At 41.1% G+C, this 17950-nt stretch overlaps 1 protein-coding gene across 2 annotated transcripts; it reads left to right on the top strand.

The window, feature by feature from the left end:
* The first annotated feature begins 3103 nt into the window (after nt 1–3103).
* LOC139649362 (14-3-3 protein gamma-1) lies at nt 3104–17425 on the top strand. Of its 2 annotated transcripts, XM_071525744.1 has the most exons (3): nt 3104–3190; nt 3329–3331; nt 15392–17425. In XM_071525744.1, the coding sequence occupies exons 1-3, from the start codon at nt 3104–3106 to the stop codon at nt 16046–16048; spliced, it is 747 nt and encodes a 248-aa protein (XP_071381845.1). In that variant the 3' UTR covers nt 16049–17425. The 2 variants fall into 2 exon arrangements, with proteins under 2 accessions (XP_071381845.1, XP_071381844.1); XM_071525743.1 differs by lacking the exon at nt 3329–3331.
* The last annotated feature ends 525 nt before the right edge of the window (nt 17426–17950 follow it).

The following is a 17950-nucleotide window of genomic DNA, read 5'->3' as shown; positions in this document are numbered from 1 at the left end:
TGTCTTTATGAGGCCAGATATAATGTGTGTATTACTGACCCCAGAGCTCTGGAGTGTGCTAGAATGGTGCCAATTCTATGGAAACAATAAAAATAGTACAATATCACAAGGATCCCGTAGATCTTCATTCATCCTCCTGTTGAAATCGATGTTAAACAATGTTACTGTGAGCTGTTAATATATTTAACTGGGAATAAATTTCACTCCAATGCAAAAGTTGGCATAATTCATTTCTGATTCCTGGTGGCAGGTTTCTTGAATGTTGTCTCTGTGTGTCTTTGTGTGTGATATGAACTGCTTTGTGTGACTGACATGCACATCCCTCAACTAAGTTCATTTGCTTGTGTTTTGATGATTTTGACCCTTGAAACAGATGAATGTAGGTGTGCAAATTCAGAAGGCATAATTCTATTGAAAATACCTCATCTGCTTGACAGCGAGGATTTGGCTAACGTGCAGCTTGCCAACGGTGTGCTCAAAGTGACAGGTAGCCCATGGACCCTGGATACTAGCTCAATGCTCCAGTGGGCTTCAGGCCGTTGTCATTGAGGGTCTGCAGGACTCTGAGAGCAAAGCTGCTGACAGGTCTTGCATGGATTACCAGACGACCCGGCAGCAGCCATTTGGTGGGCCCTGTTATCGGAGCCAACAAAATCACTCATCCCCAGACAGCTGCTCACTGTGGCTGACATGATGGGCCAGCGCTGCCACCTGCAATGAGAGGCTGCTGCTGTACTACAAAACAGTATTTCTCAGATGCTGTAGAAACACTGAGGAGTCTTAAAAGCTGTGTTTAAATACACCAAGGTATACCTGGTTTGATCTAAATCAGCCATGGAATGATTTCAATTGGCCAACAATATTGCCAGGCCAAGTCATCAGAGTGGCCTACAATAAGGAAAGAAATTGAGAAGACAGAAGGGGAAGACAAGTCTGGTAGAATTTAAAGTCCATATGCGGTTTATGGCAACTAATCATCACAGTGCCTGACATGACTAAATCTATTTGTTGAAAGAGTAACAGGTATATATGCAAGGCTACACACTCTGGTGAAAATTAGCCCTACAAAGAGCCAACAACAGGATGCAAATTCAATTACAGGCAGAACAATAACAAGCTAAGAGATACAGTGCAGGACTAATAACTTTTGGGTGAGTGCAATTTTCCAAGGTAGGCTACATAATCCAGACTGTATCCCGACTCTTCTCTTCTGTGGTTCTTTGGTGATGGAATAAGTTACCAAACTCCATTCGATCCGCAGAGTCCCTCTCAATCTTTAAGGCTAAAGACACAGCTCTTTAGCGATCACCATGGACTGTGTAATTGCTAAAAATAAATAAATAAATAAATAAATAAATACATAAATATTTATATTATCTGCCTCTATGCACTGCCTCGTGGCACCTATGTCCTGTCAGACTAGAACTTAGCTTTATGGCGCTTACTCTCACTTGTTCACTTGTTACTGGCACTTGTTCTCTCCTGACTAGATCCTTGCTTGTGTTGGATTAAAATTTCATGTGTACATCGCTTTGGATAAAAGCGTCTGCCAAATGGGAAATTGTAATTGTAATAATCTAAAGATATAATGTGGTTATCAATACCGAGAAGTTATCAGTTAGGCTATCAGTACCAAGTGGATATTTGTGTCCTTGTGGAGAAGGTTCTTCCAAGTTGTCTTGGGGAGAACTAACTTCTGAAGAACATAAGCATCTCCACCGTTAGAGATGAGCTGTGTGCTTGAGGTCACGCCATCAATTAAGGCACACAGGTGTTCATTTTCCCAGCTGTTTGGACCGGCTCTGCATACAGACTATAAGGCTCGCTGTTTATTTGTGGCAGCTAGTTTGGACGTGATGCATCACTCTCTTAATGAATTTTGGGGCTTCCCATTTGTTCTCCTCGGCCAAGTCACCATCCATGCGTCCTTGATATTTTGAGGTTGACAAATAAACTTCTGGGGCCTTTATCCATCCTCCATCCTCAATGTTCTTTTGTTTTGGAACATTTAGGTATGATGTCAAACTTGTCATGGAGAATATAAACGCTACTGGGAAACACTTATAGGTTGTTGTTTATTATTAGGTTGTTTGTTTTAAATTTACCCGTGTGTAGGCCTATAGCTATTTGAGATTTGGCTAATAATAAGAGCGGTTCGCAAACATAATGCATGATTGCTTGAGAGTTTCTCTTCAAAGATCCAAATAAAACCTGTTAGGTCATTTAAACAATAAGCTTTCACAAAACTGCAGTAACACACCATTATGCTAATAAAGAAAGAACACAAATGTTTTATAAGTCTTTGATTTTTAATCAATGATAGTTAAATAACAAGAATAACTGTCATGCTGTTCTTCCGCTGAGCAATATAGTTCTCGACCAGTAGCTAAAGAGCATGTACCGGTATGAGTGGTGATTTTCGGTCAGCGCATTAATATTTAAATTGGCTGCTCTGCGGTCACAGGTGTGCGTTTATCAGCAATTTTACAACGGCTTTGAAGGTGACTCAGCCAATCAGAACTGAGGACTATCCGTTTTATCAATAAAATATCCGTTTTATCATTTCCTACTGAATAATAGCCTAAATATTATCTATCAAATAGACACAGCTGTATTGAACATTTGCGTTCGTTCCTATGTAAATACAGCAGTGTGTTGCAGTTTAAAAGCAAAAAGGCCCTGGATGCAGTGCTTTAGTGCTTTCCAGTGCTTCTGGTTTTAGCAACGCCTCTTAGCTGTTCTGAAATCACTGTAAATCACGGCCTCTCGTGGTTTATTGCTTAAATAACTGTAAAATTTCAAGTCGACCCCCCCACCCCCCAAAAAAAGCCCTGACTGTGGGGCAATAGGCTATACTGTCTTTTTGTGGGCTCCCAACAAGAGTCGTTACATCACTCTGAGAAGACACGCCTTTTTGGGTGGTGACACAACCGAGGGAAAGTGCTCGGAGGGGGAGGGGTGTCCCGTCGGCAGGCGCAGACAGCAGGCAGCAGCTGCAGCAAGAAGACCCGGTACCATTACACTGCATTATAAAAAAAAAAAAATACATATTACGATTTTAGCTCGAAATATATAGGATAGAAACACACAGCCGACATCTAAAATGGTAGACCGTGAGCAACTGGTGCAGAAAGCCAGGCTGGCCGAGCAGGCAGAGAGATATGATGATATGGCAGCTGCCATGAAATCGGTAAGTAGGCTTCCTCTGTAATGATCTTTCTCCTCTGGATCACTTTTGATCATGATAGCCTCATCAATATGTGCGTATGTCATTGTGAGAAATGTGTGAAGTAACGGGGCATATGGCAGTAACACACTGACAAGGGAGTGTGTCTGCATGGGAGAGCACATAGGCTATTTAATCGCATAAGCCACACAAAATTGGTGTATGAAAGTTATGATTAAAGATCACAATTATGAGAAACACACCGTTTTGAGCATGATAAGGGATTGACATTATGCGATTTCGGCAACATCATTTTGAACACAGCAAGGCCCGTAAAGCCTATGTTAACATTTGGCCCTTTTCTTTGGATTTCAAACGTCATTTGTTTTAACTTTTGGTATCTCCGAGGTAAATGTCTGTCTAGAAACACCGACTCGCAGTAAAATAAAGCGTTTTATTTGCTGTGTGCTGCGGTGGACTGTGGTTGTCTGAGGGGCAAAATGCGGACTGTTTGATCTTGGGGCGGTGCCTTTTGCCAGGCTCCGTTTTAAACGGTCAGGCTGCATGGCTGTAAAACGATTGAGGGGAATAAAGTGCAGAATCAATAGTGACAACGATAAGACATGCTTTGATCATTTATCTGAATCGAGTGAGGGGAAAATACGAAAGACTGGTAAAACCGTCACGTCAAATGATGCGCATACTGGCGGAGCAGAGGACGAGGCAAGTGGTACCATGATGAAAGTGACATCGTAGGCAGTGGTGTTGGTCATGTTCCGGTTTACATGATGCTGAGCACGAAACAATAAGTCGTCGACTTCATGTAAAATGCCCGTTTTCTTTAGCTCGGTGTGGGGGAAACAATGAGGTAATGCCTCCTCACATCTACATCGTTGGCGCATCGGGAAAAGCAACGTTGGCTGAAGGTTGATCGCAATCGATTTGCGCAGCATCAGCCTCTAAAATATGAACCGTTCACCTCTCAGACGTGGGTGTTGCTGGATGCAACCCTTTCCAGAATGTCCCGTGGTTGTCATACTGCAGTAAACGGCGCGTTTTCTGCAAAGTGTAGCATGATGGACTGGTGTATTAATCGATGCCGTGTAGCAACCGCATCCTTGCGTCCTCGACCTCTTACAGCAGGTTCCCACACAGAGGCGTGTCGCAGCATCTGCCAAGATGCAGTATAGGCCCACCCGTAGTGCACCATTTCATAGCCAGCATTTTAGCACACATTCATATAGGGCTGCATCTCACAATAACATCACTATCTGGACAAGATCATAGAAGGCAACCCAAATTGACGGGGGAATTTAAGGAATGCTGTGTTGTCTGTCTAGGCCCAAGACTCCCTTATTGAAAAAAAAATCACCATAATATTCCTGTAGGGACTCATAGTGTGCCTGTGGTATTCAATAGTGAGTTTCTAGTGACATCACTATAATATTTCTATAGAGACTAATAGTTTTGCTGTGATATTTGTATAGTATCCTTCTAAAATGTATGGTAGGATTACTATAGTTGTTTTTCGTAAGGGTCATATCTGCATGCTTGGGTCAAAAAGGCCAATCCCACCAGCAGTAGCCACACCATGTGAGCCCAAGCTGTGTGGGGAAGTGGCAGTGTTTAATGATGGAGGGAGCAGGAGGAATACTCTCTGTCTACAGCAAATTCACCTCCAAGAGTCAACAAGTAAGGCGTGGAGGTCTGGAGGCCTGTCGGCGTGTTTAAAGGCCACGGCGGGCGCTGCTCTCTAGGACCGGGCTGTGCTGGTAATGTCAGAGGGGCCCGGCTCCACCCCTCGCATTTATGCCGAGTCAGAGAGGGCTGCCCCTCACCCAGCCAGTCTCTCTGCAGCAGTGGGCAGCGGGGTGTGTCTGCTGCCTCGCCCATCAGTGGAGGGGAATCCCTTGCCACTGCAGACATGGTAACCGCCCGCTGGCAACTGAACCAAATCACCAGGATGACAGTAAACGAGACTGCACTCATCCACAAAAAGAATTGTAAGAATTCAATTGAGTAGGCCCAATCAAAATGAACAGTCATGGTGATGGGCTGCTGTTAGTGCTGCAATGTCACTGCTTCCGGACCTGTGACTGTATTCTAGTACATCACAAGGTTTTAACAAAGTAGATATTACTGCTACGAATCTCACCATGAACTATTTATTACTGTATCGCCAATCTAGTTTCTGGCTTCTTAAAGAGGACTACATTTGACTGAAGAATTTAGCAGTTATTCTTGTTGTCTGGGACAATCCTGTCAGTGTTAGTGAATATTAACAACTCTGTCAAAGCTAGAAATCATAAAAGCAAGGCTTTATTCTGCTTTATTCACAGATTAGCATGTCAGCGATTTAAAAAAAGGCAGGATCATTTTGAGCAAGTATAGTGACAAAATTGGACACTACAGTGATATTTCATCACTGCTTCTTGTTTTTTTATTTGTACCCGCAAATCATACTATAAAGCAAGGAATCTCTGTCTGTATGTGTGTCCTTCGCATATCTCCAGAACCGTTCGTCCAATCTACTTCACACTTGGCGGGTGTATTGCTGGGGACCCAAGGACGTGCAGTGTCAGATTGGACACGCGACACGTTCAGTAATAATAAACTTTCAATAAAGAAGTGAACAGCGCTCTGTGCAGCAGCGGGGCTCAAAGCAAGCGACTGGAAGCGCAGTGTTGAGTGTTAAGTTGTTTGGATGAGCGGTTCTCGAGAAAGCTGCAAGCAGCAATACCGGTGGCCAAGCAATCGGCCCGTTCCGAACAGGCATGTTTTGAACGGGCACTGCACTAGTACTATTAAATCGTATTCTCTTGAGAATTTGAACTTGTTTGATTTGGCCTCCCACCATTTAACTCACATAACTACTGCTCATATTTCCTTTGTTACCAGAACTACATGTCACAAAATTAGATCCAATACCTGGGATATGATATTTCTCAACCCATGAGGGAAAGTCATCATATCGCCATCTGGTGGTCAGGAGAAGTCAAGTCTTTCCGTGAGAAAGGCTTGACGGCAAGTTTATTTCTAAAATTATATGCTGGAGTACATTGAATTAAACATGTCAGGGATTCTGTATCCATATTTAAACAATCTGCCTTTATTGTTTGTAGGCTGTGAAATACTGAATTGAGTTTTTGCTAACTTTTATTGCAATGAATCTTATTGTATATTGTATTTAGAATCCTTTCTATGCAAAAAATACCTGTTCTGGTGAAGTTCAGGCAGTTGATTATTCATGAGAAACTGTTTTGTATTTGACAATGGGAAAATAAGTCGACATTTCCTAAAGAATGAATACAACCAGCAGGGGCGTTAGTTGTCACTTCCCTCCCCATCGTATATTTGAGTTTATTAGCGTGTAGATGAGGCTTCCAGTTGTCCTTTTTGAGAGTGACTAATACATGCCTCATTAGGTTGTGCAGTTATGTGTTTCTTTGAAATATTAATGTGAAAACAAGATCAGAATATGCAATGAAAATACTGCCTCAAAAATATCCAGATGGGCACAGCTCCTTATCTTCCTCCTTTTGCTGTAGTGTTTATTTGAGTGTGTCACTGCCAAAATTGACAGAAGCTCAACAAAGACGCCTGCCTCTCACAGACACCTAAAAAGCCACATTTGGCTCCCATGAGAAGAGAGAGTGGAGAGAAAATATGGGAAAATGTCAGAAAAAGGAAATTAATAACCCAATTTTAGTGTAAGAAATATGACTTTAGACAGAACTGTTAGAAATTGTTTTGGGTAAATGTGTTTTTTACCCAGTACACCGTAATACATGATGCAGGTCCATTTAAAATGAAACATATGACTTTATACAAGGTATAAACGAATACATGTAAATATATAAATCTATGTAAAAATTGCTCAATCAAATGAAAAAATATTATATTCATCATGTAAAAATTGTATGTTTTAATAAGCAGGGAATTTGAATAATTTGCAATGCAGGGAGAGACTGTGTTACAAAGGGATAGTTTGACATTTTGAATTTTAGTTTCTAAACTTTTTCTTCCGTTTAGCTTGTGGCTAGCAGTGCCCCTTGGTTTGAGGATTGAGAACAATGCTAACAAGCCATTTGTAGGGAAACCGAAGGACAGTTGCAGACAGAGTGTCCAGTGAAGAATAAAACCAAAAACTCTAAATGCCAAGTTATCCCTTCAAGCATTTGAAGCAGTAAGACCAAATGTAAGACCACAGGAGGTTTATAATTCCCTGCTTCTGACATGTGTGGTCCCACAGCAGAAACAGCCATGAACCATTTTCGGTTCCAGTCCACAGTTTACGCAATACTATCCTGCCTAAAAACAAAAGAAAAACACACCATAGAATTCATACAAAATGACTAACATCTTTAACAGTACTATCAATATTTGTCTAGTTTTGTGGACTCAGGGTTTGTTTGAGCTTTTGCACCCAAAATAGCTCTATTTCACAGACAAACTGACAGTTCTGAGCCAGGTTAGGATTCATGACAGTTGGTCAAAAATTGCTTGACTGAAAAGAGTCAAAGATCATGTAGATCTTAAACAAGTTAAGAGTTGTTCATGCACATAAATCAACCGGTGCCCTAGTTGTGTATACATCTGGACTTGTTTTACAAGGCTTCTCTACAGTTGTTCTTCGATAGAAGTCAATTCATTTCAACTGTGAGACTCACATCACTGCATGAACTGCATTACCAGATGCATTGCGGTCATTGCATGTGTTGGATGTATTCTACATACTGTATGTATTAATTAAGCTTGCCCAAACACAAACGAATGCTCTAATACTACAATCGATAACCATGTCAAATCAGTTTAATCTTAGTGTGTTTGAGCTCAGAACCCTTGCATAGTTGGCAGCAGCATAAATGCATTACAGATTAAGGGTGACAAATTGCTGTGTTGGGTAAAATTTCATTTTTGAAATGACACCTGACAAAATAATCATGCGATTTCCAATTTTATCATGCATGGCTTGGCTATAGTTTTGAACACCACAGTGCAACAATATAAGTAATCATCAAACTGTCTAAGTTTGACTTTTGATTTAAAGGATAAACTTGTACAAACCTGACAAGCTGTAAAACCAAGATTTTTATATGTCAGAGCAGTTGCAGTTATTTATCACATGTTCAATCATGTCTAACTGTGACACCTTATTAAGCCTAACTGAGATGCAATATTGGCAATATCCTTTTGTCTGTTCCAGCATTGAGTGATCCATTTGGGACATCTATTTGTCCATGAATAAATGGTCTTCGTGAATGAATGTCTAACCTATGCATGTGGTCTATTGACAGTCTAATGACTCATGCATTTGCATGAATACCATTGTAAAATGATGAGAGTGTGAAATGGCCTATTATCATTACGAGTAAGATAAGCAAGACTAGCCGATTTGTCTTGTAGTCTAGACAGAAATGAAATGTTTTTCCTCATGTGTATTAATATCATTTGGACTCCAAGGGATATATAACTTGAATGCCATCATTTTATAGTTGCACATTGGCCATTCAGTATTTGCATGTTACACCTATTCCCATTTTCCCAATAATGAGCATGTTTTCCAGAATAAATAACAAAACAAGTATTCATGTTTCCTGTTTAATACAAGAACTAAAGACTCAAACAGAAATTTAAATTGCACGATGCAGCTTCACAGTGAATCCATTTGTCAATCCTAAATACTCAATCAGCAAACACCTGTCTTTGAGTATGTGCAAAATTTGGCTCATTATCCTCAAGTGAGTGAGCTTCATAAACCAGAAATGTACCCATAATCTGCGGAAATCACCCTGCTTACTGTCACAATATCCGCAGTTTTTTTTTTCATTGTCAATGGAGCTTCAAGTATCACTTGATGACATCACAGGCCATAGCCTTCGCTATCTTGTTTACAGCTTTGAGACTCTGATAAACATAACATCTAGACTTAAGTGTCTGAGATCATAAAGATTTAAGATTTCACATTATTCCTGGGACTTTCATCTTTGATGTCCAATCTATTGTGTCATCATAATGTGCAACAAGATGTGAATGGAAGACTGACTCACCGAATGTCTGTGATTTTACACCTAAAATGAGCTTTACTTCACACTTTACTTTACTAACCCTTACTACAAATTCTGAACTAGGAAATGGGACTATAGCCCCAGAAAATGTCCTGTATCTTCTCACAGTCACCCTTCCCAGCCTCCCTAGTTCATTCTCAGTGGAGTGATTCATTGATGTCATAGATTAGGGGGCATGGCAAGCACTTCTCTCCCATTTCTTTCTTTCTGGTTGGCAATGATATTTCAAATCAATGAGGTACAAATTTCTCTTAAAATTAAATGCAACTCCCTTTTTTTTCTAATGGATTGTCTTGCACATGCTGAACACTTCTCAAAGCTGAAATATCACCTTGAAAATGTGGATGTCCTGAAATGAGTCTTGAGTGGTGAGTCAGATAGGCACGACAAAATTGTAACACCCCCTCACCCACCTACACACTCATGTCTAATCAGGTATCAGGTTCATCTCAGAACATTTGAGCTTGGGATCCTTGCACATAGTTCAATTAATTGATTGGCATTCCCCTTTAAGGTCAACAATACATATATATATATATATATATATATATATATATATATATATATATATATATATTAAAAACGCTTCCTTGGTATATCCTTGGTTATATATCCTTGGTTAACAAAGGATAGAAAAGTCTGTACTGGGTGTGTAACCTTCGTACCTTGAGCATGATCCTGGGGAAGAAAGGACAGCTAAGAGAAGGAAAAAGTAGAGAACATTCAATTAGCCCTTTTTCTGTGTACTGCAAACGTCATCTCAAAGTGCTGCAGGAAAAGAAATTGCAGACCAGAGTCTGCTCTCAGTGTATTGGCGTCAATGGGAATGTTGCAAGATATGGCCTTCTGTTCCAGATATCTTCTGTTAAGAACATCTAACATCATCTATTTGGACCAAAGAGAGTACTGTCAACATCCAGAGCTGAAAAGTGTGGTTTAGGATGATTATCTTTAAGGCATTTCAGTTTACAGTGAAGAGAGATTTTTTGACCTGGCTTCACCATTTGAATCAAGTGGTGGATCAGAGTAGACAGAGCATATTCGATTTTAATGATCATGTAGTGCTGGTAAGAGAGGAGCTTGTGGTTTGAGCTGAACACAAAACACCTGCCAGTTCTGCCAGTGTGGTTGATACTGTGTGATACAGCCCCTCAGCGTAGGCTCACTCCTGTTAAAAATCCTCTACTTCGGCATTTGAATTTGATTCCTTTCAAATGGTGGATTAGATGCGACTAACCCATCAACATGGTGGTAGTGAGTGGAACGTTCATGTTTCGAACTGGACTGACGGCTGGTGCCGAATGTTCCTGCCTGTATCCAGTGACACTGATCACACTGGCTCATTGTTTTCTATGGGACCATTATAGAGACCATTCCACATTCATTTGTAAAACAAACTATGAGCTTTGTCAGATGTTACTTAATTAATGGTCACATCGCCTTAAATCAACAACACTTGCTAAATCATCATTATGCTAAATATTTCTAAAATGATGCAATCGCGTGTCCCATTCGTTTAGTAACAGCCATGGCAAATTTTTATGATGTCAGTATGGCAATTACCAGTGTACCAGCACATAATGCTTTCCAGCATCCCATAAAACGCAGGAATGATCAGCTAGGATTTTGAATTTGGGCCAAACAAGGAGACCTTACCACCTCAATTTCAGCATGGATCTTTAGAGTTCCAAGACTTACTGATCACTTTTACAGCACAGTTAGATCTGGCTCCAAGCTACATTGCAGACCTTTTAATCCCATACGAGCCAGAGCACAGCCTAAGATCCTTGTCTGTGACTCAAAACTAAAGGCGGTTTGGCTTGTGTCATCAAGGCCACTAAACTGTGCCACAACCAACCACTGCAGTTAGCAAAGTCAGTGTCATCTGCTGATGCAACAGCTAATGCAGCTGTTTTTGAACATTATTTTACCGACTAATGTGTAGATAATGATTTCATTGCTTGCTTTTTTTTGTTCTGGTGTTTATTGCTCTTCTTCTTCCTCTTCTTACTTGAAATGACACTGCGTTTCATGTTTAGAGACAAATGGTAGACGATATTGCTGTATTGCTTTGGCACCATGATAGGGGTTATTTGTTTGGGATTTCATGCCCCTGAATGAGTTTACAGGGTTATTGCAGACCTGAAAAATATGGCAGTACCGGAAGTGTTTTTTGGCAATATCTAAGTGACTAAATATAAAAGTATGGACCGATCCAAAAAAATATAAAAAAGTTTGAAAAAGTCTGGAAATTCATTGCGAAACTGAATTGCTTGTCCCTGAGATGGTCATCACAGATAACCGTGAATGAAAACAAATTACAGTGTAATGTCATTACTTCCCGTCAGACCTGTAAAATTAAATTATGTGTTCTGTCATACAAGTGAATGGGATGGGCCATCATAACCCACCTTTGACCTCTGGCAAATAGCACAGCATCTGCCTTTGACAACAACAGCTTGCTTAAGTAACGTTTAAATGAGTAAATGAGTATATTGAGGAAACTGCGGAAGTCCCACAGAAGACCCGTCTACAATGGGATTCATTCATCTATGGGTATCAATAAGCCATTAGTTACTCATAAGTGATACAAGTGGGATATGTACTAGCATGCCAGATTTTTTTACTTTTAGTATTGGCCACTTTTTATGTTGCCTTGCATAAAAAATTCAGTACTGTTTCTTTCTCGCTTCTTCTTTAATACAGATGACTCATGCGAGCAGAGAAGCTCTCAGCTTTCATTCACTACAACTTGGCCTTTCTCCATACTAGTCCAGTAGCCTAGTTAGGTCAACACATCTTTCTCATTACTTTTGAGCGATAAACCCTTTATGTGTTTTATTTTTGGAAGCCTGCAGCAGCTGTAATCATTAAAAAACTATAGTCATATGTGGTTACATAGCAACAAAGAGCTACTTGAAGTGCTCTGCTCTCCACCACCATCACTAAGACACATAGACACATGCTGCCTTGCATCCCCTTTCCCAAGCACCGGGCTCTTCTGTGGCTAAACCAGCTAGCCCCATTCACACCGCCAGTGACGTCACACAGTGCACAGCGCCTTTGTGCTCTGCAGCCTGAATGAGGGTCAGTGGAGGGGAGGGGAGGGGAGGGGAGGGGAGGGGGGGGGGGGGGGGGTGTCACATCAGTTTAGGAGAGACCGGGGGAGACAGTGCAAGCAAATGAGCAAGAAAAGATAGAGGGAAAGCATTGAACAGGAAGAGAAATGGGGAGCTGGGGAACTGCGGCTAACCTTCATTATTTGAATTGTAATCCATTAAATCGAAGTATCAGGCGGCCGGTATTCAGTTCTAAGCCTCCGCTCAGGCCAAGCACATCCCTCTAGCCCGCACTGTGTCTCTCCTGTGGATATTAATGGCCACGCAGAGAGCTGTCAGAGAGGAAGTTATTGATTGTCCTTCCTGGCCTTTGTTTGTATTAACACACAGTTGTTTGGAAGTTTGACTGCCTTGTGTAAGGATGAGTCACGAGAGAGCAAGCGCGATTGATGAGCTTTATGGGTAGACAGAGCTCTATTGTCATCGCTGCACCACAGCTTCCGTCAGGGCTTTCTGCACACCCTGCAGCCTTCTGAAACAAAGGCAGCCATGTTTTTACAGACGGGTTGTTTAGGCCTTGTTTTTCTGACCTCTCTGGTGCTCTAGCACTGACCTGCTCTGCTGCTTGTATTTGCTGTAGGATATGGATATGGTTTACGCTAATTGTCATTTAATGGGCTGAGGCGTACAGCAGTATAGAGCTAAGCAGCTAAGACTGCTTCAGGAATGACGAATGGGGGTAGGGAAACTTTGTCTTCGGCTTGTTAAGTGTGCACATTATGCAATGGATGTCATTTTACTGTTTTCCTGTCTTCATACTGTTCAAGTACAGAGGTCATTTTATTTATGGCAGTTGTAAAATTTACAGTGCCTCATGCAGAAACACTCTTCAGTGAAAAGTACTGCTGGACTTCAGTCAAGAGGCTGCCTGTGGCTGTTGGTTTTCTACATAATTTCATTTACAGTGTGTTACTTGTTTGCTTTTGAATAATTTGTGTCCTGTTTTGAGCTGTAAAATGCGGATTGTTAAAGTTCACTTTTAAAGTCCAATGTACGAGTCGACTGAAAGGTGTGAGATATGAAATGGCCTATTTCCACTTGAGGGGCAGCTGTTATCATGTTATCCCCACCCACAGTCCCGCTGCTTTCTCGATACCCGTCGGCCATGTCAGCCTCCATGCTATTAGCAGTTTGGGGCCAATGTCTCCAGCAGAGATAGTCTGGCTCTCAAAAACAAAGCAGATTTTGCAGTCTCCATGGAAACAGCAGATTGCATGATAGATTGCTCTTTGCCCTCCGCTCCCTCCCTGTTACAGTGCAAGTAATCTCGCTGCAAGGGACAGTTAGGTTTATCCTGATGTAGCAGGAAAGGGAATTTAATTGTTGCTTTGACATTGCTGTGCATCAATGAGTGCAAAGCAGAGCAGTGGAAGACGGGTGCATGTAAGGACTTGTACAGTATATGTTGACAACAAGTTCATCAGATCAATATCAGGATCAACAGAGGTTGCAGTAAATAGTTTCTATAGTGAATTATCAGTTACATCTGAAAGAACAGAAGAGTGTCTCTGGAGTGACTAGTCAAATCAAAACAGAGTGACATGGCGGCTAGCTGTTCACAGTGACTGTGCTGCGACTCGAAGGTCACAGGTTTAAGCTTCCCGCACTGTCAGTGTCCTTGAGCAAGACATTGAAGCTCTGCCTGCTTCCAGGATGCTGCAAATGGCCGATCCTGCACTACAACCTCCAGTGAATATGTGTCTCATGGGTTATGTGATAAAAAGCTTGAACACGTAGGAAAAGCAAACTGAATACTACTTTGACAGGAAGAATAGAATAAGAGTATGTAGTCAAGGCAAGTCATGTCTTTTGAAGTTTCTCTGTTAGATTGGGATGTGACTCATCAACGTCCTTCCCACATTGTGAGTGTGACCCCACTTGGGTGGTTAGGTGAAGAAACAGACACAGTCACTGCTGTGATAAACATCTTTACAGTAAGAATGATATACATTTTGGTCTTTAGTGGGACATTTTAAGAAATGTTTACTAATGCTTCACAGGGATGTCTTAATTATTTTAAGGCATAAAAGATCTGGTCAGAGCATTGTTGTTGAATAATCATGTTAACAAAATTTGTTAAAGTCAAAAGTTACTATTTTCCAGAGGCACAACATATTTTTAGGTTTGGTTGAAAAAAAAAATCTAAAGCCAACATCATCTAAATGCAGATGTTTTTTTCAAATGTGATTATATCATTATATTGTTTTTTTCTGGGGCAATTTAGTAAGAACAAAGCAGCTTAAGAAGCAAGCAATCAAGCCAGCCAGATTAATTTTGCCCTTTTTAGATGTTTAAGGATATGAAAATCAGCACAATCTCTTCGGTTTTAAGTACACAGAGTGTTATTTTTTGTTGACCAATATTGCATTCAGTAAACGCATTGTGAAGAGGTATTTCGCGTGATCTGCAGGGGCCCCATGCTTTGGTATACTCGTGGAACTGAACTCTGTCCTGAAAAAGAAAGTAACAACAGGCTTTATACTCAGAAAGGTCTATAAAGATGCCTCTGCTGCACAGTCCCAGTGGGGTATAAAGGATTAAATCCTCCAGCCAGACACAGGCCTGTGAAAACAAAACAAAACAAAACAAGCTTTCAGAGCTGAAGGAAGCCAATCAGCAGTAACCTCAGGGGATGATGTCAGCCTTCTGTAGGCGTGGTTCACCCTGCTGGATGCAGTGGTCGTTGCCTTGGGTGTAGTAGAGCTTGGCTGTACCCATCTATGACCATATTCAGACCTGAACTGTCAGTTTGTAGTACTGTCTCTCTTTCCTTATGTTGATGACCATCTTCAGTGGTTGTTCAGTAATCAGCACCTTGTTTCTATGATTGCTCCAGCCCAGCTAGACTACTGCACACTGGATTTAACTCGTTTGTTTCTGCGAGGACAGTTATGCTCTGTAGCATCTTTAATAAGTTATGAACTTCCCATTGTCAAAGGAAGCATCCCTTAAATTCATTTGACAAAAATAACAGACAGCTGAGATGACAAAGGACCTGCTAATGTCTGTATATGCCTCTTTCTCTCTCTCCTTCTCAGGTCACAGAGTTGAACGAGGCACTATCCAATGAGGAGAGGAACCTGCTCTCTGTGGCCTATAAGAACGTGGTGGGGGCGAGGCGTTCATCCTGGCGCGTCATCTCCAGCATTGAGCAGAAGACGTCGGCCGACGGTAATGAGAAGAAGATCGAGATGGTGCGGGCCTACCGGGAAAAGATCGAGAAGGAGCTGGAGGCCGTCTGCCAGGACGTGCTCAACCTCCTCGACAACTTCCTGATCAAGAACTGCAACGAGACGCAGCACGAGAGCAAGGTGTTCTACCTGAAGATGAAGGGCGACTACTACCGCTACCTGGCCGAGGTGGCCACGGGGGAGAAGAGGGCCACCGTGGTGGAGTCCTCCGAGAAGTCCTACAGCGAGGCCCATGAGATCAGCAAGGAGCACATGCAGCCCACCCACCCCATCCGCCTGGGCCTGGCTCTCAACTACTCCGTCTTCTACTACGAGATCCAGAACGCCCCGGAGCAGGCGTGCCACCTGGCCAAGACCGCCTTCGATGACGCCATCGCCGAGCTGGACACCCTCAACGAGGACTCCTACAAAGACTCCACTCTCATCATGCAGCTGCTACGAGACAACTTGACACTGTGGACGAGCGACCAGCAGGACGACGAGGGAGGAGAGGGCAACAATTAAAGAGTCCAAAACCTCATTCTGCCAAAACAACACAACACGCGCGCTCACAAATGACGACAACAACAAAATAATAATAATAATAGTAAAAAAGTTCTTAGAAATTTAAAAAGGGGGGCCGGTGGAACTTCGGCGGCCACTTTTGCCGATGGTACTAACACGGCTGCTGTTCTTTATTTTTCCACAAATTAAAAGTGAAAAAGGAGAAAAAGTAGGAGGAGGGCAGACAATTTTAGTTTGAGAAATTACTTACAATTAAAAAAAAAAAAAAAAATGAATGAAACCCCCTCCTTGATAGCCTCTGCAACATTTGCCAAAATACCACTTAGAAGCAAGAGGTATGTCATTCATCACAGTGTGGCTATTGGGTAAAGATACCTTCGCACTGGCAGAGACTGTTCTTATCGCGCAAATGAAGCTGAGCTGTCTTATTGTATTTGGTGAGGGAGGAGCATTCAGAAATCGAGTTCGATGCTTGAGCAACAAGAAAATTAGAGTAACCTTGAATGTCATCGCCTTGCTTAATGAGAGAGAGACAGAGTGAGAGAGTGAACGGGTTACGGAGATGAAGACAGGTTTTAGAGGTGTTGAACTTCATCAAGTAACTTCAGACATACCAACATGGAATCTTTAGGTGCACCACACTATGGTCGTTGAGAGAAAAGCAGGTTGTCTCTGTTATTGAACATACATAAAAAAATGTTTTGTTTGCTTTGTGTCAGGTATGTGTCCAGCTCAGTCACACAGTCATACTGTAACTAAAATACAAATCCATGAAGTAAACTTAGTGCAGCTTGTCCCTCTCATGTGCTGATGTGCTTTATTAAATAAATTAACTGTTTTTGGGCACCTAATTCTTACTGTCAGTATTGTTGTTACTATTACTACAATTTCTATTGGCTCCTTATGCTTGTAGAAAATCATTTGATTCACACAAATACGTAAATTCAAATATTGAAACAAAATTAATGGAAATTATGCAAAAATCAGGTGTTGGAGAAATTATGATAAAACAACAAACGTCAGCCCTTACTCTATAATTATGCTATCTTCATAACAATCAGTAGGATCTCTGAAATGGCACAGGAACACCTGGAGCCACATACTTGATTAGTGGACTAAGTATAATTTGTGGACAGAGCACATGCAATGTTAAGTGGAAGATCTAAAAGCAGATTTGAGGTTTGTGGATTTTCTTTGTGTTAAGTTTCTTATTGGTCAAGAAATGCACTTGCCTATTATACTGTTTCTTCAGTGTAAGATGATAACTGCTCCAATATTCTCCATAATACAATATTGTGCATGCTGGTGATGTATTTATACAGTAGCTTGAATTTATTAACTTATACTGTAGATGTTATGTATTCATATGAACATGGAATTACTAGACTTCAATCGGATTATTTTCTATTTATTTCTTTTTATTGGATTGTTAGCTAGACCTTCTTTTAATCTGTGTTTTCTTTACTCCATTTGCTGAAGTACGCTATACCAAAACAGTGATTGTTAACAATAAATTGATCTGTTACGGACATCGCTATGGTGACATGCAATTCTTGGTAAGGGTGGGAAAAAAATGAAGAAAGCATATTGGCTTTTAATATTTAATACTTGTTTTCACAGAGTCGGTGTTTCTATAAAGGCCATAATGTATTTTCTATAGCTTCATCTAGCTTTATACTTGCAGATCTTCCCTGATTAATTAGTCCATTAGCAGTCAAACCATTAGAGAGACAAATACTGATAACCATAAAAAATAATTTAAAAGAATCAGTAGAAATGTTGCAGAAGTCTCATAGCCACATTTCACTGCTTGCTTTGTGTAATAAAGGTCAGCAAAGGATTTTGACCTTTTTGTGCACCATAAGAAGTAAAGGTGTATAGCAGTACCAAATAATGGCTCTT

The sequence above is a fragment of the Centroberyx affinis genome, unplaced genomic scaffold (assembly GCF_046629955.1).
Source record: "Centroberyx affinis isolate AG114_WGS23_722 - 3 ecotype Tasmania unplaced genomic scaffold, CSIRO-AGI_Caff_v1 ptg001334l_1, whole genome shotgun sequence".
Classification (NCBI taxonomy): Eukaryota; Metazoa; Chordata; class Actinopteri; order Beryciformes; family Berycidae; genus Centroberyx; species Centroberyx affinis.
Note: the sequence above shows the minus strand (reverse complement) of the source record. Positions and strands in the feature narration are given on the sequence as shown.